The sequence below is a fragment of the Mustela putorius genome, unplaced genomic scaffold (assembly GCF_011764305.1).
Source record: "Mustela putorius furo isolate JIRA1106 unplaced genomic scaffold, ASM1176430v1.1 tig00537350_pilon_pilon_pilon, whole genome shotgun sequence".
Classification (NCBI taxonomy): Eukaryota; Metazoa; Chordata; class Mammalia; order Carnivora; family Mustelidae; genus Mustela; species Mustela putorius.
In genome coordinates this window covers 7,658,729-7,686,367 of record NW_025422471.1, presented here as the reverse complement: position 1 = coordinate 7,686,367, position 27,639 = coordinate 7,658,729, and the positions used below count along the sequence as shown (strand labels likewise).

The 27,639-nt window shown below is 40.3% G+C and overlaps 1 protein-coding gene across 1 annotated transcript in view; it reads right to left on the bottom strand.

The window, feature by feature from the left end:
• The window catches only part of PCSK1 (proprotein convertase subtilisin/kexin type 1), a 44,756-nt gene extending 17,220 nt beyond the window's left edge, over positions 1-27,536 (bottom strand). Inside the window, exons 1-9 of the mRNA XM_004769928.3 lie at positions 27,032-27,536; positions 23,795-23,899; positions 20,359-20,469; positions 17,811-17,957; positions 16,416-16,492; positions 11,083-11,171; positions 7,987-8,159; positions 6,669-6,881; positions 4,091-4,191 (exon numbers count right to left, since the gene is read on the bottom strand). Of these exons, the coding sequence (XP_004769985.1) occupies positions 4,091-4,191; positions 6,669-6,881; positions 7,987-8,159; positions 11,083-11,171; positions 16,416-16,492; positions 17,811-17,957; positions 20,359-20,469; positions 23,795-23,899; positions 27,032-27,211 (1,196 nt within the window). The 5' untranslated portion in view covers positions 27,212-27,536. The remainder of the gene's footprint in view (positions 1-4,090; positions 4,192-6,668; positions 6,882-7,986; positions 8,160-11,082; positions 11,172-16,415; positions 16,493-17,810; positions 17,958-20,358; positions 20,470-23,794; positions 23,900-27,031) is intronic.
• Positions 27,537-27,639: the final 103 nt, after the last annotated feature.

The window sequence follows — 27,639 nt, the reverse complement described above, 5'->3', positions numbered from 1 at the left end:
TTTCTGGAATAGTCATCTCCCGTATAAACAATTGAATAGTGTTCAGAAAACCCTCTATTTGAGAACAGACACTTCAAGAATTTCTCTGTGCTTTGGCATGAAGTATATGAAATGTAAGCTAGATTGTATCTATCTTACTGATGCTCAAATCAAAAAGAAAGGAATTCTTATCATATGTACCAGAGAGATCACAGATTCTTAATCTCTCTTAAATTTTAAACAGTGTGAGAATCCGATAGGCCCTATAGACCATTCCTTCAGAAAAATGTCATGCACACAAGCATTTCTGCGTCTGGTTTCAAAGAAGCTCATGAACCGCTGGAAAATCATCCATGTTATTTCAGGGCAATCCATGAAGCTCCTGCTTTAAAAACGACCTATTAAAAATTAACCGGGTTAATGAGGCTAGATCATTCTTAGCTCATTTTCTCCCTGCACAGAAAAATGTTTGAAATTTTAGAAATCAGAGGTTACAATTTTAAATTTTCAATTTTTTTTTTTTTAAGATTTTGTTTATTTATTTGACAGAGAGATCACAAGTAGGCAGAGGCAGTCAGAGAGGGGGGGAAGCAGGCTCACTGCTGAGCAGAGAGCCCAATGTGGGGCTCGATCCCAGGACCCTGGGATCATGGCCTGAGCTGAAGGCAGGGGCTTTAACCCACTGAGCCACCCAGGTGCCCCCAAATTTTCAGTTCTTATACGAAATTAATATTCCATCTGTTCATGAGATGGGTGTTTCTATTATTCTGGTCACTAGACAAGGATCGCTTAGGCCTGGCTACTTATATTTACATGCATCTGATAAGTGTTGGGTAGAGTAGACTTAAAATTTTAAGGATTTTTTTTTTTTAACAGCTCCCTGGAAGTAACAGCTTATATCCTCAAATCATAAATATTATAAGACTGTTTAACCACCTACATGAATCTGCTTGCCTTCAGTGAAACTTATTTTCTTCTACTCGGGACTTTTCTCCACCAAACTCAACAATTCATGTTGGATGACCTTTATTCACTGATATCTTCAATTTCACATCAGAGAATCTTATAAAGCAACGAGGTTTGAAAAAAGTGGTTTGCTCTGACCCCTCCATTTTCCAGATGGTAAATTAAGCCCTCAGCTGGAGATTAATTTACCTAAGGTCACATAGCTAGTGATATGCCTAGAACAACTTGAAGTCATTTGTTCCTCACATTTTTGAGTGCTTAGGTTATTTTTCCTTGAATCCAAATTCAAGGATCTGCTGACGCCATCTTCCCTTGTGTTCATAAACTCTGCCCCCGTCCATTCCCTTCCTGTTACAAATGAACTCACTCGCTACTGATGGGCCAGAGCTGCCAACATCCCTGTTTCTGACTGCGTCACTGGATTTGCTCTTCTCTTACCAGACATCTTCCCAGCCCCTCCAAAGAGGTAAATTCTTGGTACAAACCTTGCTCGGTCTGTCTTTCTTAGCCATTGTGGCCATCTCCTAGCTGAGACAGCAGGACAAACTACAACTCCACAGGTGGCCCCAGGGCTCTTAGATCTATGCTGGACTCTCCTGAACAAAGAGTTAGCAACTTCAGGGTTTTTCCACCTGTGGCAGAGGCTAAGGTGTTCTACTTTTCTGTTCTTATGAACCTCGTCTACTGAATATGACAAGAGGAGAAAGAATGTTTTGTTCTCTCTCTAAAGAATATAGATGTTCTTGTAGGATAACCTTCTTATTAAGAAGGATAACAGTAACTTACAAATTTGACCACTTCCTCTATCATGTAAACATAACACCTGACTTGACGTTTAGTGTTCTTACCACCAGAAAGCAAAAACAAGGACAAATAGAAAGCTGTGGATACACAGTGTGCAGCAGTTAGATTTTTTTCCTCTGTATCAATAAATGGACTATTGGGTAACCAATATGAGGAACAAAATACTGTTAAATATACTGTTAAATCCCTCTTTAACATCATACACTAAAATTCCAGGGGAATTTAAACTTAAATATGGTAAAGGAAGCATAATAAAAGACATATAAATAAATGTTTATCAAATTTGAGATTATAAATATTTTCCTAAGCATGAAAGCAAAGGAAAACATCTTAAAGTATGGACAAATATAACCGTATATATACTAACTTCATTGCAATAAAAATTAGACATAAATAAAATTAAAAGTTAAATGTGAGAGATTCAAATTAAAACCACATTGAGATATCACCTTACACCAGTTAGAATGGCCAAAATTAACAAGACAGGAAACAACATGTGTTGGAGGGGTTGTGGAGAAAGGGGAACCCTCTTCCAATGTTGGTGGGAATGCAAGTTAGTGCAGTCTCTTTGGAGAACAGTGTGGAGATTCTTCAAGAAATTAAAAATAGAACTTCCCTATGACCCTGCCATTGCACTCCTGGGTATTTACCCCAAAGATACAGATGTTGTGAAAAGAAGGGCCATCTGTACCCCAATGTTTATAGCAGCAATGGCCACGGTCACCAAACTGTGGAAAGAACCAAGATGCCCTTCAACGGACGAATGGATAAGGAAGATGTGGTCCATATATACTATGGAGTATTATGCCTCCATCAGAAAGGATGAATACCCAACTTTTGTAGCAACATGGACGAAACTGGAAGAGATTATGCTGAGTGAAATAAGTCAAGCAGAGAGAGTCAATTATCATATGGTTTCACTTATTTGTGGAGCATAACAAATAGCATGGAGGACATGGGGAGTTAGGAGAAGGGAGTTGGGGGAAATTGGAAGGGGAGGTGAACCATGAGAGACTATGGACTCTGAAAAACAATCTGAGGCGTTTGAAGTGGCGGGGGGGTGGGGTGGGAGATTGGGTACCAGGTGGTGGGTATCACAGAGGGCACAGATTGCATGGAGCACTGGGTGTGGTGAAAAAATAATGAATACTGTTATGCTGAAAATAAATTAAAAATAAATTTTAAAAAAAAGTTAAATGTCAAACTAAACAAGCATTAGTAGCTTCTCCAAACTAAGGCTATTAAAAAAAAAAAAAATCAAGGTCATAAATGAGCAATCACAGATGATAAATGACCAAAGAATAAAAGATATTGAGCTTCATTGCTAATGAAATGAAGGCATATAAAGCTGAGATACCATTTCCCCTATCAATAGCAAACATTTAAAAGATGACAAAAGTAACTTTGGTAAGGAAACTTGTGCTTTCACATATATGCTGTTGGGAAAAGAAAATGATACAATCTTTCTAAACAGTGACTTGTCAATGAGTACCAAAATCATTAAAAGATGTATATCCTTTGGGGCTCCTGGGTGGCTCAGTGGATTAAAGCCTCTGGGATTGGGCTCTCTACTCAGCAGGGAGCCTGCTTCCCTCTCTCTGCCTGCCTCTCTGCCTACTTGTGATCTGTCTGTCAAATAATAAAATCTTTAAAAAAAACAAACAAACATGTACACCCTTTGAACCAGAAATTCTATTCAGGTGTGTTTGTCCTGAGGAAATTATCAGAGATGACAACCAATGTTTATGGATAAGAGTGGGCATCTAATCATGATTTGAAGACCTTAATATAATTTGCATTTATATAATGGGATACTACAAAAAGATAAAAATTCTGTTTTTAATTTTCCTGTCCTCTGATATGTTAGATCAGCTCTAGGACTGAGTTTATATAATCTGGAAAAAAAAAAAAGAAAAGCAAAGGAGTTCTATAAGCTTTTTGTTCCCAATACTACCCACAGGAAGTTATCTGCACAAAGTCTTCCCTGGTGGGAAGAAACAGAATTGAAAAGGCCTTGCAGCTGTGTGGGAGGGAAATTGGGAGGAAATCGTGAATTTGTAAAGGTCAAGACACACTGATTTAGCCATGAGAGCATGCTCTTAAAAGATTATAGGATAGATATTTAAAAATGACAAAATAATGTGTATGCTGAGGTCCCTACTTTGTAAGGTATGTGTGTTAAATCTACATTGAGATTTTAACAGGAAGAGAACTTGTTTTTATGATTATTTTTTATAGTGTCCTAAGTTTTCTATTGTAAGCATAATTCAGCAAACAAGATATGCTGTTAATAAGAAGAAGGAAAGGCAGCAAAGGTGATTACAAGTTTCCTGGGCCTTACTTTGCTTCCAGAGCCAGAGCGAAGATGCCAGCAGCCAGGGGCGCCGAGGCCGAGGTGCCCGTGTGGGTCTCTGTGCAGTCGTTGTGCAGATCAGCACTTGTCTAGGTAGCATCCGGAGGGAAAGAAATGCAGGAGAACACATGAGGAATGTACCCTGTCCCTGGGGGTTAACCCTACCTATGGCCGCATCTGCTATGATCAGGAAACTCAGCTGATTGTCTTCCCTACTTCCTCCTCTAAACCACAGGCGGATGTTTGCCATCTGCTGATATTTTAGTTCCCTCTCCTCTATATGCAACTTGTCTATAATTCTGGCATCAGGCTGCCTTTTCTGGGGATGAAGTACTCCCACTATGAATATTTTCTCTTCTGAGATTCCCAAACGAATTGCTGTCTGCGAAGAAGGGACAGTTTCAAAATCGCTGTGAATCATGCTGGCCCATTAATCAGCAGGTCCATTGTGTCTAGTCTGGCATATTTAGAAATTCTGCCTCATGCAAAATTCCCTTTTGCCTTGAGATTGACATTTGACTACCTCTTCGGCACAAGGATGGAAAGCCTCTGATTTGGGCCATTTGAGCTACTTGCACAAAATGTGTTCTGTGTGTAGTTTGCATTCACTGTTGACATAGTTTGATGGCCCTGAGTTAGCGTCCATATTTGCACTTCGGCGAGAATGGGGTTTTTCAGCTGAAAAGTATGTTAGACTCTGATCTGGTTTCAAACCATAAAACTGCTACTCAGTAGATGTGTCCCCACGGGCACGTCCCTCGGTTTCCCCATCTGTAGAATGAGGCTGACATACCCTGACTCAGATGCTGAGGCTGAAATGAGATCCTGTCTGTGCAAGCATTCTTACACAATATTACTGCACATAAGGAATTACCCGGCTAATTTTAGCTTGATGAAGAGGTTGATGAAATCGAAGGCAAGAAACCAAAAAGACTTCCAATCAGACTGCCTTAAGGACTGCAGTAGTGCTGGCTGAGCGAGTTGTCGGGCCAAAGGATTACTAACAAGACACCCACCCCGGCTCCCGCGTTATCATTTTTAGCTAGAGATTTCGATGTGTGGGAGGGAGGTGTAAAAAAATAATTTGTTCTATTATCACCTCCTTTGGCTTCCCACTTGGAGTCGCTGAATTTCGCAAGTTATGGTGGCACTGCTCCTTAGAGGGTTGCGGAAGCGAGGCCGCCCTTTTTCCCTACTGACGCATGTAAGCCCCCAGAGCTGACTGAGTTGAGGACCTGGTTTGCGTAAGACAAAGGCTACGTTATTGCCAGCGTCTCAAATAGAATCTACCAGCTGTCTTCTGCGCTGGCTGATTTACCTAAGGAGAGAGCTTTATCAAGATGGAAACTTCCTCTGGCTTCAACGCGCGATAGCTCGGCTGAGGGCCAGTCTGTGAAATGCTGACTGAAATGCCTACCAGGCCATTTTCAGAAAATCAACTCTAGATACCCCCAGGGACAACAAGAGCCAGGGGGCTCTGAGCACAAGGGGAGCAAATGTCTCTTTCAAAGGCTATCAAATAGGCCTGCCGTAAACAATTCCTGGGTAGAACATCACCATCTATCATTTGAGTAACTGAGTATAAGAGTATGAGAGGGGGACCAGTGCTTCTAAGTTGAGCCTAGGGTTTTACCATCTAAACTAAAGTTACAGAAACAGAGTTCCAGAATAGTGATCCTCTGTAAAAAAGAGCACTGACAGGTGTTGGTTTTTGTTTGTTTGTTTGTTTTGAGATGCCATTCATAGGAATTTACACACATTCCAACGTCTAACTATTATGGGGTTCACTCACACTCTAATTGGACCATGACCTATTATTCCACTGAGATTACAATCTACATGCTTTAGCCAGTTGGTTCTTTCTATATCAGGAGTTAAATTTGGGACATTTTAGAATTAAAAGTACCTTTCTCCATTCTCAGATCCCCTGAATGAATGTGCCCTTCAAGGGAAATCCAATAATTGCCCTTGGCAGTCTGACTCATGGAAGAGAAGGCACAGCCAAGTGTGAGCTAGAGATGCTCTCTGGGTATATAACCTTCCTGAGCTGTTTATTCAGCAGCTAAGAAGTTAATCTTGGGGGAAAGTGAGACTGTTATTTCCCTGCAGGTCACCCATTATTAGGAGATAGAACTAGGGTGTGCTCTGTATTTTTATCATCTGCTAAAGAGCAAGACAGACCATATCCCTGCTATTAAAGATCAACAAGTCCAAGGGTGGGACAGGCCCTACAACCCTGAAATCTTCTTTAAGGCTATTCTCAGGGAGGCATCACACAAGCAGAATAGACATTTGGATTCTTGGCTGTATGTAATGACAGCTTAGTGGCTTCTCAGGGGCAAGTTTAAAAACGGCAGGCAACATCGTCTTGGCAGAGATGTCATTATCCTTGAGAGAGAAAACTTGCCAATATACACCAGCCTTTCAGGGGAGTATGGTGCGAGTCTCCAGCTGAGCCCTCAAGCTTAAGCAAATCAACTTTACCAAAGGTACCGACCCAAGGATCTTGTGGGACACGAGCCACGCTCTCCTACCTAAGCAGAGGAGTCAGACAAAAGCAACGTACGATTCGCTGGTCGGTGTAATCCCCACTGCTGTATGAGGTGGCCAGGGTGGAGGAGCACTTCTCAGCATACCAGGGGGACAGGCCTTGCTGTGAGGCGCTGCTGATGGAGATGGTGTAGATGCTGTCCGTGTAGCCGTCACAGTCACAGTTATCACCCTGACGCCCCCCGTTCCCAGAAGCCCACACGAAGATGGAGCCCTTTCCTTGTCTCCCCTAAAGGAAAAGCCAGACTAGATCACATCCGTCATCTCTTGGGATTGCTGCACGCCCCAGTGAAATCCCCCACAAATACATGCAAGAGAGGTTCTCCGAGATAGATATTTGGAGTCGGTTTCAATGTCGGGTCCTCCAGCCTCCCTGTGGGAAAGCCCATGAGGCTGCATATAAGAAGCCTCCAGGCTGGGACTCTATCAGGCTACCTTCCTCTGGGCCCTCTCTGACATGGGTCTGAGTGAGAGCTTTTCTTTCTTTTCCTCACTGTGCAGGCCCTTAGCACTCTGGCCCTTAGCACTTGCTCATAATTTTGCACTTCTCCCTTGGCTTATGTCACTGTGTTTGAATCTTTGAACTTCCTCCCTTTCTTGCTGCTTGCATCTTCTGGCTGACTGATAGAATGACAAAAATCAGGCATTATTCAGATCTGTTTTGCAGCTGCATTAAAAGGGACTCTTCAGCTGAATGTAGCTCGTCAAGGCTACTCTTTCTATGACTTCTCAGTCTGTGTTCTCCGAAGTTCCTACTTTTGTTTGATCCTGTGCAGAATGAAGCCTTAGAATCCTGGTAAGAATGGAGTAAACAGGGCAATACCACCAAGGCACAAGTCCGCACCTGGCATGTCCAAAATGGGAATTAGCACCTAGCTTTATTTAAGGATGCATTTCCAAAGATTGGAAAGATTGGAAAGAAGTCTGGGTGGTAGTTTCCCTAGTGTACAAATCCAAAAGCGGGAGGAAAATGAAAAAGGACCTATCCAGAGTACTTCTTATTTTAAATTTATTTTATTAAACTTTTTCTGATTTATTTCCTTTTTTTTTTTTTTTTAGTTTTTTAAAATTTTATTTCCAGAATATTTTTTAAAGTAACTATTCTAAGAGTAAAGAATCTATGTTGCATGTCAGACCCAAATGGGTAAAACTCTCTGGACCCTTAACTTCTGTCCCTCTGAAGAATGATCTGGTTCTCTAAATGCATTTCAAATTGTAAATAATGACAAGAAATTCAAAGCCATTTCTCTCCATATAAGCTAAATGCTCGTCCCTTTCCTTGCTATCCAAATGGTCATGTTTCACTTCAGGTGGTTCTGTGTTAAGCACCTTACCTGCTTGACACCATATTCAAAAGCTTTCTGGGCCAGTCGGCCAGGCCCCTCCACAGTTTTCCCGTCATCATTAGGGCCCCAGCTGGCACTGTAAATATCCACATGTCCGGGATTGAAGCCAATTGAACTGGCTTCAATAGCATCAGTCACAATGCCATCCAGCATTCTTATGCCTGAACAGTAAACCAGACAAAAAACACATAAGTGGATGTCAGCATGTACATGTAGATGGTGTAATGCTCTTAATTTTATTTTTCTTAATATTCATTTTACAGAAGACTCTCAAAAGAGTAAAAAACAGAGTAACCACTGGATCTCAAGTGCCTGTGATCAGGGCTGCTATGAGCACAGAAGGAAGATACAAGTCACTGCCTCCATAAGCTTTGGTATCTGCCCTTTAGAGATAACTCTATGCACTAAGCAGTGACCATGATTGGTACTGATTACAAAATGTCTCCCCTCCCTTTGTTGTCCCAACAGCGTGAAAATAACAAGACAGCTTTTGAAAAAAGGCATCGAACAACCCTCCCTTGACCTGTCTGTTCATGATTATACCACGAAAGACTGTTGCCTAGCCTGTGCCACACGAAGGATTCTGTTTGGGACACTGTGTGGGTTGAAAAGATCTATCCACAATAGGAAACTAGCAAATAGGGAAAGAACTCTTGTTTCTGAGCCCTGATTAAAAATAACCTAGAGGCCATTCTTTTATGTGTTTGTGAGACACATTTTCAAGGAACATGCTTCCTTTTCTTCTAAATAATCTCAAGGATGAAATCATTGCTGTGGATTTTTCTCCTGAGGGGGAATCATTTTTCATTAGGAGAAGGCAGACGCGGTAGCTCTTTGTACTTTCTAACAGGCTGTCACCTGTCATCAGACTCATGTATTCAAGAGCCAGGAAGGCAAAAGCAATTTAGACAAATACGGACAGCTACCCAGTTATTCCTGGCTCCAGACTGATCATGTAGTAGAGTGCACAGCCTCATATGTGCATGCTATTATTTACTATGGAGCATGGGTAAAAGAACATGTAATTAACATAATTAGTGAAACTCATATTGATTGAAACAAAACTGGTTAAAAATTTACTTTGGGAAAAAGAAAAAAATCCGAGCTCTACTTACTAGCTGTGTGATCTTGGGCAAGCCACTTAAAATCTTGTGCCTCAGTTTCTTTAGTCTTTATGGGGATGGTAGCAGCTTATGTGCATTGAGGATATACTATATGCAGTGACCATGCTAAGGCCTTAAACATACAGATTCCTCTATCATTAGGACAATGATTTGAGGTTGATGTCATAATTTCCCCCATTTTACAGGTGGACTATAAGTCCAGAGAGGGACAATGACTTGCTCAGGGCCACCCAGCTTGAAACGGGGGAGCTCGAACTTGAATCCCAGAAATTTGACAACCAAATCTCGCCTGTTAACTTAGAGTACACCATGTGTAATGTGTTGTAGAGTCAGTGGTGCCTAATAAGTGAAACGTATTATTAAAAAATACATTTGGGTCTAGACCATCAAAGGGTGGAGTAATGAAAAAAATCTCAGTGGACTTGGAATCAGATGTCTTGTGTTTTACTTCTACACTGCCACAAACCAGCTGTTACCTTGAGAATTTTGTTCCTGATTACTTCTCTATAAAATGAAGGGATCAGAAGATTCTCTTGCAAACTATAGCTAGTTCATCATGACTTAAAATGTGAAGTATTTCTCTAGGTGATTACCTGATTTGTGCTTCTGCCTTCATTTTTTTTTTTTAAATTAACATAGTGCTTTAAAAAAAAAGGGAAAAAACACAGCATTTTGAAAATGCTGGTATCAGAGAGATCAGGAATGACACAAAATGTAATAGTATGCTGTATTAGGGAGAGATTCATTGTATGTGCCACGATGTGTTTATTTGATCTCTTAAAAGGAAATAATAACCAAACCCAATGTATACTTGTGCAGAGTTTAAAAGGAGTTTTACTATCATTGGCATATTGTACAATTGATCTCTTTTATTGTAGTTTGGAAGACAAACTAAACGCAAAGTTGCTAGCATAACTGTAAAAGCCCAAGCTAGGGATAGTGAAAAGAGGAGAGACAATGATTATATTCTATGTGAGCCCCTGCTGGTCCACTGTCCACCCATCTTCACAGGAAGATGGACTGGGTCAAATGGGTTCTCTTGTCTTCTCGTGGGCATCAGTCAACTGAAGACCGTAGCAGGAGGGTGGGGGATGAGAGGAGAATGAGGTAATCATTTGCTGGGATCCTCGTCGCCTAGAGGAAGCCCCGTCGTTGCACTCAGGGCCATAGCTCCTGTCCAGTGGTTCTCTCCCATGGCCCCAACTTTCTTCTGTTGCCACTGACCTCTCTTTCCTCTTGCTCCTTTAGGCCTAAAGATAATTACGTCTGTTTTCATTTGTTAGCCCTTGTTGGTTTCCCTTTACTATTTTTTTAAGGTTTTTTATTTTAATTCCAGTTAGTTAGCATAGAGTGTTATATTAGTTTCAGGTGTATAATATTGTGATAATTTCTTTTAAGGCTTGTAAATATTTCCTCTATTTAATTGCCCTGATGGAATTTACCATATGTTTCTCCACAAAGACTCTCACTGCAACTACTAGATTTTAAATCTGTGCTGTCAAAGATAACCTTTGGCTTCTTCATGTAACCAGTATGCATTCTTTTATTTTCTTAAGACCATTATTTGCTATGAAATGAAGAATGAGAGAATTGAGAGGCAGGGAAAGTCTTTGTCTAAATTTACCTCCTCCTTCTGTTCCCTTAGCAAGCACTCAATAACAAACCCTTGTAAATTAGCACACAGAGAAAATTAGCTTTGGTTCAAAAGCTTTTCAACATTTCCATTTTTCTCCCCATGAAGATGTATAGGCTAAATTCAGCTATCATTTTTTTTTTTTTTTTTAGGAATCCAGAGCCATTGATTTGTTTTCAAATCACACTTAAATCCTACAGCACATATTACATGGAGCTCATTTCTCCCTCTGGTTGTTGAAAACCCCCTTTTTCCCCCCTCATTTACACCAGGTGTTGTAAGACTCGAATTAAAGTTCAAAACTGTAGGAGCAATCCTCTGCTTTACCTCCAACTTTGGAATTATATGCAACTCCGACCCCACACTTGTGATTATTTGCTTGCATGGCGATTTCTCCTGCACATCTGGTCCCATGTCTGAAGATGAAAAATAGGAATTATAAAGCAGGAATGAGTACAACTGTCATTTGCACATGAGTCCCTGGTACGTGGCCATACTAATTTTTTGTCAACCTTGTTGCTGGTCTCCTGCCTGATAGTTTTAGATGAAGTGTAGGTATCAGATGATACAGGAACTGGAGCTGAAATATGTGATTCACTTTCCAGCTTCTGCCCCTGACCAGTGGTGTGACCTTGAGTAAGTCACCTGTCCTCGGGGGTTTGTGACAACTCATGCCATGTTGCATGTACAGAACATGGAGTGGTGGCTAGTGTACTGTTTCAGAGAAATGGCTTCTGCTCCATACGTTTTGGTGAAGTTGTTCCTTAAGCCCTATCTAGTGACTTCCTTGAAGTAGGCTATCCTGGACCAGTCCTAGTAGGATAAGTAGAACAAAATTCTCCTCTCAAGCCCTCTTCCCGCCCCCTAAACATCCTCCACCAAACTAAAGCAACAGGGTTTTCTAGTACCGGGGGGAGTTTGAAATTTTAACAGGATACTACTGGCTAATTGGGAAACCAGTGTCGTCCTGCAACTCTGATTGGAGCCAGAAGCCTGAACAAGACTGGTTTTGCCATCAGGCAAAGAGGATAATTGCTGGTTTCAGAGGATCTGGAGGGAAAAGTCCATCTCTAAAACAGAGCAGAGTCCACCATCAAAACATCAGTTCTGAAAATCTGAGGATAATCATCTTTTCCCACCCCCCCGACCTTAAGAGGGTCAATAAGTCAAGAGAACTTTAATGTGAATTTATTTAATAGCTTCATCCCATAGTGGAAGCCCCTGAGAGCAGTGTAGAGGCTGTTGGTGCTTTGCAGGAGCCGCCATAGGAAAGAGGGGAAGAGTTAGCTCTCGGCAGCACTGCCAGCCACCTAGCTTTAGGCACTACTACGCTAGACATCTGTTGCAGGAATATACAAATTCTACATTGACTACCCAAAATAATTCTGTTTCATTTCTCTCTCTCATTTTTTTTTCCTAAAGTACTAAAGATGATTTCTTGGTCTCCTTTTGCTAAACGATGTGTCTATTTCTTCATGTTAATACTGGAGAGGAATCCTAATCAGAACAATGTAATTATTTTTAATTGAAGGTCTTTCCTAATGTAGCAGACATCTGCTGCTTCTTCTTCTTCTTCTTCTTCTTCTTCTTCTTCTTCTTTTTTCTCCTAGCATTTCCTCCTTCAGGGAAGTACTTTCTCATACTCCTTGTGATTCTGTCATGAGTCTCCTCTTCCCAGACAGCTTTCAAGGATTATTGCATATTCTGGGGGAGAGAATTCTATTCTTTCTCTAGAATGTATAGCTTTAAGTTCCATGTGACCCATGCGGATTTTGCTGCCAAGCCAAAAAAAAAAAAAAAAAAAAATTTTTCTTTTTAAGAATGTAGCTAATTGGAGGCAAGCAGCTAAGCGATAGACTGATTAAGGTCCTACTAGCATATTATTTGAGCTCTTGGATCTTGGAAAGCCTGAAGCTAGACCATTCCTTGGATGATTTTTTTTTTTAATCCCCACCTTACTTCATCTTTGAATTAGGATTCTCACTTGCAGCCTAAGATGCCCTGACCAACACACCCATTCTCTGAGAATTGTGTGTACATCGAGCTCATAAAAGGAGCCTTATGTTTCTTTGATGGGTTAGCTCTCTTTGCTTTTGTAGAAGAAGAAACTGAGTTGTCACCCTCCAGAAATTGTGTTTCTAGAAGTCACCACCACCTCTATTTCCATTTCCCTAGGGCCAGGATAGCAGAATGTCCAGCCTGAGCCAATAGAATCGTACTGTTGACAGATAGCACCTCTGTCCTAAGAATGATGCAAAGTGACAACACCTATGATTTATCTCTCCTTGCATACTGAAAATTATGTTCTTGAAAGGTGCAGTAGGATCATGGTACAAAAAAGGATTGATACTTTTCCCTCCTCTTACCCTCACTTCCCACCTCCACACCTTGAGAAAAACGGAAGGCTTTATCAAAGTGGTACTATGTCATTCTTTGTAGACCTACAGCTTTTTTTCTTTCCTTAACTTAGGATCTGAGATAAAAGAACCCTTTATTATTTTAGAACAATGGTAGTAACTGGCATTTAAACAAATTGATTTTTAAAAAATTATTCCACAAGATAGTTTAAAGACTACTATTATCCTAGTTAAAATACCCTTGTCACCCATGTTATTTAACTAGAAAAATAATCTGTAATTGGTATTGAAATTCTGAATATAGATTCATGCCAGCTTAATAGTAAGAGTTACCTGCACTTTTGAGATTTTATTATTTAGTGATTCCTTTTTTGATTTGCAGAGGAGAATTCAAATGCAGCTTCTATTAATCTCATTTACATAGTAATAAAGAAAAGCAGCAACACAGATACTTTGGAGAGATAATGCCCTTGGAATTGGGAGATAATAGGTCTCTAACTGCTATAAAGCCCAAGACAAAATGGAGCCATTCATTTTCTAAACCTAGGGGATTTATTTCTGACACATGCTAGAAGGGCAACTCTATTTTATATTTTACCTTTTGTTAAATGATAGGGATGCTCCCTTTTTGGTTGATAGTCAAGAGGACCCTGAGAGGTAGTTACTTATTGTGTAATTTTCAAAGAGCAGATTCTGAATTGGCTCAGAAAATGGACTTGTCTCTGTCACTGCTCCTCTCAGATGTTGTAATTCTTGTCATGTTGATTTCTTAGTGAAAGGAGGTCTGTCTTTGCTGCTAAATGAAGAGACTTGGTCGTCATCATCATAATCACCATAGCAAACAAAACTTTTTCTATGCACTAGATACTATACAAGCTAATTACATATATAAACTCATTTAATCTCCATAATAACCCAACAAAGTAGCTATTATTATTATCCCTTTTTAATAAATGATAAAACTGAGGCACTAAAGCAGTTAAATAATTTATTCAAGGTCACCCAACTTTAAAGTGGTAGAGCTAATATTTAACCCAAATCCAGCTGTATATCCTATACTCCTAGCTATTTGCCTGTGTCACACTAACTGGATGCTATGTGGGAGGTCCATGGCAGGCTTTGTTCTGGAAACTCAGTGTATTCAGGCACAAAGTAAGTACCATTATATGAGCTACTTCTCTGAAGGCTTTGGAGCTCTGTAAATTGAGGGAAATGTGGCTATTGCATTGGCTATCCAGTATTATGAATATTGGATATAAGACTCCCCTTTTGGGGGGGAACAAAAAAGGGAAATCTGAGCCCCTCCTTCTCATGAGTAGAGAAACTCTTGAGAATATCATTTTACCAAGTATTTGGCTATCATGCAGCCACCACACAATTTATCATCCACACTGGATCCTGGGGCCAGACCTCAAGGACATGGCCTAGGAAGAAGGCTGATGGCTCTAGCTAATAGTCTCCTCAGCTGCACCCATCCAGCTGAGAGCAGATTTCTCTTTTGGTCTTCACCAAGGGGACAGAATGAGAGTTGTCATTTTTACTTTATTCTAACTTCTTAGAATAAACTGCCCCCTTTCTTCTAAGAACTTATTGCCCATTTCCTTAGAAGTTCTGTTCAAGAGGGTAGAGAGCAAGTGCCTTATCACCCATTTGGGGAGACAAAATGAAAAATAGAGACAGGGAGAGAGGTCAATGAATTCCTCGAGGTCACCTTCTATACTGATAATTGGCAAAGCCATGACTACTAGCCATGCTAACATTACAATGTCATGCTCCAAAAGAGCACACATTCCTCCTGCCCCTGCACTGCCTTGACTTAGAAATATGGCTGAAAATTTGTCTGGGGCTCCTGCCATAAGTTCTGAGATGTCCCAGTTTCCTTCAAAGCACCCCCTGGTGGTTCTTACTGTACTGTTACTGGAGTATTCTAACTTCTATGTATTGTTTCTAGTTAACCCCTTTAAGAAATAAACCCTAGAAGTAAATGGTACAGAAAGAAGCAATATCTTGGAACCCTCCCCAAGCTTCCCTTTCTCCCCAAGAAGGAAAGATACATGCAGAAGTTGAGGCTAAGGGCATGAGCCTCAACTCTCTTCCTGGTGTTTGTTGGCCTTCTAGAGGGGGAAACCATCCAAAGACACAACTTCAGGTCAACATTACTCCACCAGCCACATGGGAACTCTGAGTCAGAATAAGGAAGAGGGAAGAAGGGAGAAAAGAGCAAGCAGGAGAGAATACAGTTGACCCAAGTTGGGTAATAGTCCAAGAGAGAGAAAGCCATACAGAGAAAAAATGAAACCCCTTTATGTAGAATCTTTACATCCCGATTGTAACAGCAAGCTCTAATTTTGCCTTGGTTTTGATCAACTCTGGGGCAAGTCTGGGTGGAGAAAATGAAGAAGAAATGAAAGAAGAAGAAATGAAATGAAGAAGAAAATGAAAATGAGGAAGGAAGTATGGAAGTCTTCTTGAAGTTACGGGAGATATTGTAAAAAAAGGCTCCTCACATGAGACCATGTGGCTAAAGGATGAAGTTTCTTTGCAGCTAGGAAAAAATGGTTAAAAAGTCTCTTTCCTCTGGCTCTTTATTTGGCTTCTTGCTTTATCAGCTCTGGTTCTTGGCCTCCCTCAACACTTTGGTTACTAGCAAGAATCAGGAGTCAGAAGATATTCTTTTTCTCTTCCCTTTAGTTTTACAGTACCCAGCAAAAACTTGGGGAGAGACTACTGACTTGTCCAATGCCCCCAGAAAATGCGTTGGATTTGAGGACCAGGCCTCAGAATACATCTCTGTTGTCTGGTATCTGGCCATACTTTTTGGAGGGAAATGGTGAGCGTGGCTGTAGCCACCAAAAGAAGTCATGGGAATTTGTTATCTTTGTCATCTATTTTTATTTCCACAACTAACATCAAATATGTTTGCTAATAGGAAAGGATTCATAGAGGAATTGCTAATAGGAAAGGATTCATTAAGGAATTGATGTTGGAGAAGATGGGATGTAGGATTTTGCTCTTTAAGACCCAAACATTCTTTCTAAAGCTATAACTATCAGCACCATTTGAGGGGAGCATTGCATAACCTAAGAAGAAAGTTTAATTGAAATGTGGTCCTGGAAGCCAAAAGAAACATAAAAATAGAAACATTGGTTTCTGTTTTAAAAGCAACAAAATATTGTGGTGTGCATGGTGTGCATGAAAACTTCTCTGAGAGCTGAAATATGGATCATATTTACAGTGTAATTTTCTCAAATAAGATAAAAGCATTTTAAAGTACATATTCCCCCCAAATCCACATTTACTCACTTGTTCTCATTTGTGGGATCATAACGGGGAAATGGATCATGGTCATTATCGTTAAAATCATAACTAGCGTCTGGATCCTAAAGAGACAATAGAAATAACCCTGTAGCATCATTTTAAAAAAGAAAAAAAAAGTAGCACTTCCCAAGCTTTTTGCCTCTACTCCCTCCAGCCTGGCGGATAGCTCAGAAATCTGCATTTCACAGTTTCTGGCCCAGTTATTGATCAATTGTTATACCCATAAGCCAGGCATAAAAGATGTACACAGAAAAGTGAACAACCATCCAATTCTCAGTGAACGTTAGCAGACCTATATAATTCTCTGAAGTTCATAGGCTATTAGAACCAGAAGGAATCACAGTTTACTTAGTTCGACCACCTCATTTTTTAAAAGAGAAAACTGAGACCCAGAGAGGTTGGATGATTTAACTAAGCTCTAGAGCTAGTTAGCGACACTTGGATACTCATCTCTCTTAACGATTATCGGTGCAAATAGATGACCGTGGGATGGGGCTCAGGTCTGCAGCAATCTCCTTCAGCCTTTCCAGTTACATGAAATAAACATGTGATTTAATTAAAAAGAGTGTGCTTGAAATAGGAGACAAACTTCTAGGCCCACCTCCTTTTCCAAACAGATTGCTACACTTAAACATCTCCCACATAGGAGTTCTGTTAACCAGTATTTTTCTCTACATTTTCCACATCTTTCAATAACTCCTACTTTCTACTAATCTTTTTATCTCTTTTTTTTCTTCCCTTGTCCTTTGCTCTTTAACTGGGGAATTTTGAAGGAATAGAAAGGATGAGAGAAAGACGAGGGACAATCATAAAGATGAAACACTGATCTAAAGGCCTAAGATATCATGTAGTACTTAACAGACAAGCAGTTATCATTTACTTATTTTCTGTTCATAATAAACATTTCTTTTCTCAGCTTGCCATTTTTACACCACATGGTGTACATTTTGAATTTGAATGGAAGGAATCTCATTCACATAATTTCACAATGTCAGAGATATTCACCTATAAAGGATGTGAGGAAGAAGACTGTGAAAATGATCTCAGGCATTATTCTTGATTTGCTTGTTTTAATGCCCCCAAATACCAAGTGATGTAGAGTCTGAATGGCTTTTAATAATTTAGGTGGTATAGGTGCCTCCCCACTTCCTCAACACACATGTTTTTGTGAAATCCTTGGCTTCACTGAATTCTTTCAGTGATCACGATACCAAAAAAGTTCATATTGCTGGCGGGAGGGTACAGGAAAGAGCAAAGACCTTGGCCCTAATTCCTGAGGTCAACATCAGAGCAGTCTTCCACTTGAGAAAAGGAAAGCCTTAACTATGTGTGTTTGTAGACCTCTCCCTAAGTTGTAGTCATGGGAGGGTCCAGACTCACATAATTTTCATAGATGTCTGTGTGATTCCACTCCAAGCCATCATCCAGGACTGTGATAACAACTCCTTTGCCTGTGATGCCTTTTTGCCAAACAGGTATCACATGGAGATCCAGTTTGGGCAGGGCTGCAGTCATCCTAGTATCTTGCTGGTAAAGAAAAACAAAGAATTGGTAAAACCATGATATACTTGCTGCAAAATAAGAACCGAAGCTCAAGTCTGGAGACCCATCTCCCGCCATCCCCCACCCCAGGGTCACTCTACTTTTAGAAGAAAGCAATTAGGTGAAATAAAAAACAAAGTTGATGGTAAAGCCAAGTGATTCATCAGAGTGCTGTTCTCTTCCCAGTTGTTCCAATGGAAAATCACTTGAAAGGATGAATCACTCTGTGCCCCTTCTCACTGAGTTACATAGCTTCTAAGAAGTTCATCCCTAAGTTTCATTTATTTATAATGACATGCTCAAGCTTTTTATCTACCAAAGTTTTATTTGGCGTTGCATGTTCCCATCTCTCCCCAAATCCTGAGCCACCCTTGCCACACTGAGCCTACTTTACATTGTCTGGTCCATAGTCATTCATGGATGTTTCAAAAACTTTTCTAAAAGCAGAACCTGGAAGGCTCGGGAGGATGACTTTTCACCAGGACTTGCAATTTAATTGCCTATTTCCAAGTATGAGTGATGTGGTTTTTTTTTTCCAAGTATGAGTGATTCAAGAGAGTAAGTATCTATGAGAGGGGATTTGAAATTTTCTTTCTCAGATAAATTTTCTGACAGTTACAGTGTGTGGGACTCTAAGTGAGAAAAGCTGGACAGCAAGGAAATAGAGAGGTGAGCACATTTCCAAGTGTTTGAGGGAGAAAAGTGCCAGTTTCTGGTGAAAGGGACAGTAAGAAATTTATTAATAATAACAGCTTAAAGTATCAATGAATGAATTTCCCCTGACTGATTCTCCTCAAAAAGTAGGGGAAAACTCTTTTTTTTTTTTTTTAAAGATGTCTTCATTCACTTTAGAGAGAGAGCACATAAAAATGAGGGAAGGTAGAGAGGGAGAGAATCTTCAAGCAGGCTCTCGACTGGACACAGAGCCCAACGTGGGGCTGGTCCTACAACTCATAAGATCTTGATCTGGCCTGAAACCAAAAATTGGGTGCTCAACAGACTGAGCCACCAAGGGGCCCCAGTAGGGGAAAACTCTTAAAAGAACTTACTAGGCCAACATGAAACTAACTGATTTAGGAGGTAGGAACTACACATGGATTTCTGGCCAAAGCCAGAGAAGGCTTCTGTGTCAGTTGCAAGAACAATCACACAATGTGGTGGTTAAGAGTATGACCTCTGGAGCCATGAATTATGGCCCTTCCATGGGTAACCAGATGACTTTGGCAAGTTACTAAACTTGCCCATGTCTCTGTCTCTTCATCTACCAAATGGGTATAATCATTGCATCTACAATATGATGTGAGACTAAATGAGTTCATTCATGTCAAACACTTAGAAGAGTATTTGACATACAGTCAATACACAAATGTTAATGAGTCTCTTCTACTGCAATGAGTGAGTATTGCCTAGGTTAAGAGAATGTCAAGAGGAATTGATCCCTTTTCCCGTCCTTTAAGCAACAAAGATATCTAAGCCTTAGCTCATGGTTGTCATGAAAATTTATCTTTTATAGTACTCTCAACAAAAATACCACTTCCATCAACATGTATTACTGACATAGAAGCTTCATATTAAAATGGAAGGGAGACAGGCATGGAGCAAGGCTCTGCAGGCAAGAAAGAGCATTTAAAATTTCTCTACTCAGGGGCACCTGGGTGGCTCAGTCGGTTAAACATCTGCCTTCAGCTTAAGTCATGATCTCAAGGTCCTGGGGAAGAGCCCCACATCAGGCTCCCTGCTCAGCAGGGAGTCTACTTCTCTCTATCCCTCTGACCCTCCTCCCCTCTTGTGCACTCTCTCTCTCTCTCTCTCTCTCTCTCTGTGTCTCTCTCTCTTAAATAAATAATCTTTTTTAAAAATTTTCTCTACTCAATGTCCACATATCAATGAGGATTTGGTATCTTAAAAGTAAAGCAGTTTGCAAGTCTACAAATCTGCATGTAGATGACTTTTGTCTCTCCTTGTGTTCCTTGGTTCAGAAATTCTCACTTGTTGGCATGTAAGAATTGCCACTCAGGGCTGTATATATTGAATCATGTTCACTGTGCCCTTTGGATGATTTAAAGGTTCTCAAGAGTAACTGACCAAATGTGATTTTTGCGATGATTACTGTTTTGGAACTCTTGAAAGACATGATTCTTCTGCCTTTGCTCCAGATAAGCTTTAGAAAAGAAAAGTCACAATCCTTCCTCTCATAGCAGTTAATAGCTGTGTTTCAGACACTTCCACCTAGTGAAACAGGAGATCCAGATCATGGAAGCTCCCATCAGCTCTAATCTCCAGGTAAATTGGCCTTCTACTGAATTGTCTCTTTTTAAGAAATCTATTTTGCAGATGTAACAAAATAATAGCCCAGATCCTATTCAGTCCTTCTGTAAGTACTTACCAAGTACCACTGCTGATTCCACATTGGATCGTTGAAGAGGTTTAGCGCTGAGTCTCTTAAAACTGAACGTTTACTTCTCTCTTTTTCATACTGTTGTTCAGCCCATATTACCTACAAGGAGTTTTATAGCAAGAAAATCAGCAGTCAGAAAATCACCTCTATTTAACCATCTTCCCTCTAACTAGCTCCAGTACCCTCCCCATCACAGTTGAGGCAGTTCAAAATGTTTTCGTTTGACTGCAGATCAAACTGGCAGCTTAGTGAGAAGAAGGGACTACCCACTGGGGAGATGAACATTTCCTCTATTACAGTAAACTGTACCTTTAGGGGGAGGAGAAGGAGTCAGTGAAGTGATGATTCCCTCAAATTATTTATACTATGATTCCAGTGGAAGTAAAAGTTTAGTCTCCTTTCATCAGCATATGGACCATAAGACTGATTTTTTCTTGCCATCTTAGGGTTTTGTAACTGAAAATTTGTCCATTTTAATGGAATGAGTCAACAAGCTGGGATATTCCAGAGACTGCTGTTATGGTGCTCTTTTAGCTTAATTTCTCTTTCTTTTCATGCAAAAGGTAGAAATTGCAAATGTTATGCCAGACAAGAGAGGTGCTGTGTCTTTGTAAGTCTAAAACTCTGACTTCCCTGTGCTTCAAGCTCCTGCTTAAGAGTATTTAATATGAGAAACAGATCCAGGGTGATGAATGAGTACTACTGACCATGCACACTTACCATTAATTTAGTCTCATGTATTATGCAAAGAGATCTGACAATACAAAAATTACCTTTCCCACATTGATGGCATAATCCTATTATACTTGAGACCCTGAGAGGGTGAGGGACTGCCTTGTGGTTATATTCATTGTGAAATAATACTATGCTCTTATTTCACTGGGCAACATGACTCTTTCCTACCCAAAACATATTCTCTCTGTTGTACATGTGATGACAGTCCAGTGTCTGGTGGGATGTTGTTAATGTGAGAATACTCATGAGTCAGATCCAAAAATAAAAACTAAAAAATAATTTGTTACTAAAGGATAAAACCATCCACTAAGAGTGTCCTGAATTTTCAATTAGAAAATTTATGGCAAACCTATTATAAATATTGGGAGGGACTTGAAACCCTAGACATTAGTCACTATAATTTATTTTTAAAGACCATGTATGTTCAAGCTTAATTGTTTTGGCTTAAAGTACCTCAATGCTTGGAATATACTGCCTGTCCTCTGAGTTGGTCTTTGGAAGCTGGCTGCTAGGGAACAAGTACTAATCCTTGATAGAGTCACTTACAGTTGGAGATTTCATTAACATACTTGTAAAGATAGCCTATTGCTGCATTTCAGAAGGCTATTTTGAAAGAATACTATCCCCCATCCAAAAAAAGAAAAGAAAAGAAAAGAAAAAAGTGAAAATCAAAAGCAATTTTTAAAAAATGGAATATAAGAAGAGGCACTCCTCCATCTGATCAGATAAAAATTCAGTTGTTGGAAACAGTGTTATGATTAATGTCATTAACTCCAAATCCCACATTAATCTCTATTAAGAGCAGACCAAATAGAATAGAGGAAATTAGGAATATCTTTCTTTTATGTATATAATAGGTATGTACTTAAATGTAAATAATCCTTTTGATTTGGGAAGAGCATTAAAGATCATCTAGCTCAACTTCCCACTGCTACCTTCTATGGGTTCTAGGATGTTTTCTAAAACAAAATAAAAATAAAGTTTAGAAAAATAAATTTTTCTAAAATAAATTTTTCATAAGATTATATGGACTCTTTTTTTATGAAGTTATGTTAGGGATTAAATTCTTAGCCTTTCTTCATTATCACTTGAGATATTTGCTCCCAAATCAACTATCCAAGAACTCTCTAAAGAATAGAACTGGGTCATTTGTTCACTTTAGTGAGATACTTTTAGTAATAATAACAGGTATTTCTCCACTCTGTCCATTTTTCTTCTGAAGATGATAAGGGAGGACAGTTTGACTTCCTTGTGCATTAATGTCAGGCATGCATTTAGGCAGACAAGGAAATCTCTTTCTTGCTTTGCTCAAGGACTAAGCCTAGCCAGAGTCTTGGAAGTTGTCCTAGTTTACACAGACCATACAATGAGTCATCTGCTTTGGGATGGCAAAAGGAAGATTTCACTGGACAAGAAACTTTTCAAATAATGTTGAGTCTGATTTGGTCTCACATATCTAATCATTGACCTGAGTAAAGGTAGCCATGGATGCCTCGGAGTTGTTGTTCTGCTGTCCATGGTCCTGATATAGTGTTCCTTGCCTAGGTGTGATTGCTGGTAACCAAGGCCCAGTCATTCCCTACTCTGATAATTTGCCTTTTTATTTTTCCTTTCAGCTTTTAAAATTCTACCAATTTACTTTAAAATTCTATCAGTTTCAGAACAAATAATATAAATAACAAATTATTTCACAGGGTTTATGAATTCCATGTACTTTCAATAGTTTTATCACCTTTCTGTCACTTATATTTTCTTTCTAGCAAGTTGAAAGGATGTATTCTATTTCTCACAAAGCTTCTATAATCTCTGGAGTGTCCTAGGCAACAGAAATCATGATAACAGAAAACAGGCCAGCCACAATAAATTTCAAACAGTATAGCACATTCTTGAGAAAAGCCAACATTGTGTATACAAATATCAATACTCCCAATATAGTCAACATTTCTATTAATATGTTTGCTGATCTTGAAAACAGACTTCAAAAATTAATAGGTACACTAGATATACATTCAAATTATCCTCACACTATTTGCCTATATTCATTCAAGACATTTCCTGCTCTTGTCTCACCATTAAATATGTATACAAACAAGTATAAAAAGAGATCATATGCTTTCAAACATTACTATACTTTCAAAATAATACAATACTTATGGAAACATTTGGCTCATAAAGATGTAGATTTAAAACTCAATCATAAATACTAATTCCCCATATAACTAAACCAAACAGAAATGCAAAAAGGTGTTTTCAGTTATGTTGAAATTTATTAAAATCAATGTTCACATGTAAATTTCTTTGGCATCCTCACACTGGACATTAAAATGCTGATAAATAATAGGCGTATAAGAAAGGTTGTTAGTTGATTGTATTGGCATTTTTAATAGAGCTGCAATTTAATTTTTAATATTTGTTTTTGTGCTCTTCAGCTGGATTTGTGAGCTAGTATTTTAAACATATACTTTTATATATATTATATGTAAAATTTATTTAACTCAATCTATCTACTCCAATCCAGTTATTATTATGTGCAATTATAATCCTATAGAAATAACAAGAAATACTACAGACAGATAGTTGTGACCACAATTAAAATTAATCATATTTGCAAAGTGCTTTTTGCTCTTGCTGGAAATCATAAGGCAGATAAGTCAGGTTATTGGTTTGAAGACAAATGCACAACACTTACACGATCATCATCAGATAATCTCTTAGTAATATGAAGGGCACTCCTTCGAGACCTTCGGGGATGGTTTTTATGTTTGAATAAATAGTGATTTTCAAGTGATCCAATCTATAAAAGAAAAAATATTAAAATAAAAACCCACTTTATGCAAAATAAATTTATATGGGTTGTTAGACTGAAACCCATGTAACTTAGAGGCAGGCAGTTTTTATTAAGCCCATTCTTTATAAGGAAGAGACCCTTGCTCTCTTGTCACTATATTGAGTAATTTTATCACTTGGGCTCATTGTATACTTGGGGGCTAATGATACCTCTTTTTCAGATTTCAGAGAAACTAAGTTTGTTTCTGTGTGACAATATTGTGTAGGTAGACATTTCTTTAAAAAAATATCCACTTCATCAAATTTATCTTGTCAGAGAATAATAATTTGTGGAAAGCTGGCAAACCCTTTGGGTAGTCTCTATGGTCAACATTACATTCAGCTATAATGATTTATCATTGTTATAAAATACAGCCATTGACTCAATGGTGATAATTTTTATAAGCTACTAGTAGAGACCATTCGACTTTACACTAGTTCAAGGCTTTCCATACGTGGAGCTGGGGAGAGGGAAAAGGTCATCAATGCTTAGCTCTTCCTCTGCTATCAATTGGTTTTGCTTCTGGTCACCTCTCTAATTCTGTCTTTACCCTGAGGCCTTCAGAAGCTCAGGGTAGTGAAGCTAAATCACTGTAAACAAAGGGAGAAATAAACAGAATTAAGAAAACACTATCAATCTTTTACTAAGAATTACTATTTTAAAATATTTGTTAGTAATGCCATTTTCCCCCCTGGGTAAACTACAGTTTTTATTGTTTTGTACCAACTTTTTTTTTTTTATTTTCGGCATAACAGTATTCATTATTTTTTCACCACACCAGTGCTCCATGCAATCTGTGCCCTCTATAGTAATGCCATTTTAACTGGAAATAGCTGGAGAAAATATAGCATATGCAAATCATATGTAAATATAGATTCTCCCCACCCCCACCCCACTATTTCTTAAAGCTTCCTGTGACCATTCCAACCCTTCTTTGAAGATCTTATCAGGAAAACTGAATTATTGTTTTTTGGTTTGGGATTTGTTCTTTTTTTTAAGATTTTATTTATTTCTTTGACACAGAGAGAGAAATCACAAGTAGGCAGAGCAGCAGGCAGAGAGAGAGAGGGGGAAGAAGACTCCCTGCTGAGCAAAAAACCCAGTGCGGGGCTCAATCCCAGGACCCTGAGATCATGACCTATGTGGAAAGCAGAGTCTTAATCCACTGAGCCATCCAGGCGCCCAAAGGGATTTGTGATTTTAAAAGCAATTCCCATAATGAATGGCCAGGTTTGGAAATATGCCTGGGGCTAACAGGTGAGAAAAAGAAAAAGGAATATTTTTGCTCTCTTACCCAATCTCTTTCCACATAGTTACCAGTGCTATTTAGCTACCCAAAGGTTATAGGATTAAGTCCCCAGTTATTCCCCCATAGGATACACAATATTTCCATGATGCCTACAGTAGCTACCAGTACAATTCCACCTACAGCTGACACTTTGCTCAGATCCCAACAATTCCTTACAGTTTCTTCTAAATTCCTTTCTTTGTATCTTCTTTGTTTCCTACAATGTTTTCTGTGCCTTGAGTGCCTTCTACAATCTCACCAAGTTCTCCTGGCAACTTGACTCTTCTTCCTAAACCCTCTACAAATGTTCCCTTCACTGGGCTGTCTTTTTACACTCCTCAATTCCTGTCCCTCTTCAATCCCTCAATCAACAAATATTGAGAATCCAGGTGCAACTTCTATTACACCAAATTACCTGCAATTCCAATTATTTGTTACTAAACCAATCTCCTCTAAATTCTTGATTCCCTGAAAGTTTCTTTTCCTCCTATTATTCCTCAGCCCCTAACAGGGAGCCTGGCACAGAACAACATCTGGGCAAAGCAAAAAGTCTTAGTCGGCTCCTGGGACACGGAGAAGTGAAACTGCGTATTGATTTTTATGCTGGGCATTTAAAGGCAATTTGGCTCATCAAGTTGGGGAATGAAGCCTCTGGCAAGGAGAGGCGTATTCCCCAGAGGATTCGATCTATGGAATCGCCAACGCCCACGCCGATTACTCATCTGTGACTTCAGCTGCATCTCTACAACCACCTCCAGAAAAAACCCGCCAAAATGTTTTACAACTCCCTCCTCCCCCGCTTTGAGGCACAGTTCCAAGGCGAGGGGCGAGGGCTTGATTCTGAGCCAAGGAAAATGAAAGCTTAGATTAGAAATCACACCCCCTGGGGTTCCCCCGGGAATCGCACACCTAAACTGTCACTCTAGTAATGCTTTAATACCCTCCTCCCAGCTATCTATGAAACCAGCTCTCCCTTGCACAGACAAGTTTTTATCACAAGCTGACACCCTCGGGGAAGCTATTAGGCATTTGGCTGGAGAACAAAAAAGAAAGAAAAGCTTTCCCCACAGTCATTCCAGCCCCTTGACCTTTCAGGGGGTCTGACCCAGCAAAGTTGTGAAGCTCAGACTTTGCAAGTTCCCGATGAAGACCCGAACGTCCCGGTAGAGTCGAGGGGAGTGTTCCCGCGTGTTTCCGCTCACCTCTTCCCCGCCCGCTCCCCAGGCCACTCGGCGGGCCCCCAGCCTCTAGATCGTGAGCCCGGCCTCTGGCGCTCTTCCAATGCCCTGGGCGTGCCCGAAAGGCTGAGGGCGGACATCACCAAGCCTCTCTGACTCCTTGCATCAGGACTTAGATCTGATGCTGCCATATTGAAGAAAAAAAAAAAAAAAAGGAAACAGCCGGCTCCTGACGCAGAGACCAGCTGAGTCCCAGGGGAGAGAACGCAGTGCCTCTCCCGGGGGCTCTTCGTTGGTACGATCCTGCATGCATCTCAAGTTCGGTGAACAAGCGTGGAGAGATTTTTCTCCCAAACCACGCGGGAATGGATTTAAATGCCAAAGCGGACGACAGCAAGAATAAGCTTTACCCAGCTGCAGCGGCTTCGTTCTGCCTAGCTGCTTCCAGCCCAAACAATAAATAATGCAAGCCTTCTTTCTCCAAGCGCGCCAGGAGCAAGAGCTGCAGAAGCTTCTGCTCTTTGCCACTGGGCTTAGGAGAGTGCGACCTGGGGCTCCCACTTGGGAGATCGCGCGTCAATCCCGCCAGTCCCCATGGGCCCCAGAAAGTTTCTGTAAAGTGTAAACTCTTACCTGACCCAAAAGGTCATAGCCCAGCTCCTCCGCTATGGCCGAAGCTGCCTCCGGTCCCCCGGGGATTTCTGCCGCCCATTCATTCACAAATTGCCTCTTCGCTTTTACACTGCTCAGTGCACACCAAGCGCAAAAGAGAGCGAAAGCAGTACACTGCAGAGTCCAGCCTCTTCGCTCCATGGCTCACACACTCGCTTGCACACAAGTCGGAAGGAGATGGGGGAAAGAAGCAAGAAAAGATGCAAGAAAGGAGAAAAGCCAGAAACACTAGCCCTTTTCTCCCACTGACTCTGGACCACTTCTCGCTCCCGGTGGCTCTGCTGAGATAGGAGGCGCGCGAGGAGAGGCTGGGCGGTGGCGAGCGCTCTTTGGTCTCCCGGCTGAGTGGAGCCCCAGCCCTTCCAAGCCGGAATGGAAATGAGTGTTTACACGTCAAATCGACGAAAGCCATCTCTTGACGTCAGATCTACCTGGACTAAGATCTGGATGGTATTCCCGGCGGGGTGGAGAAGCGGCTAAAATAAGCAGGGAAGGATTAAGGAAAGGAAGGAATCGATTGCGGGGATCAGTTAAGTCTGCTCCCTGACTGACTGTAAATTCTGTAGCCA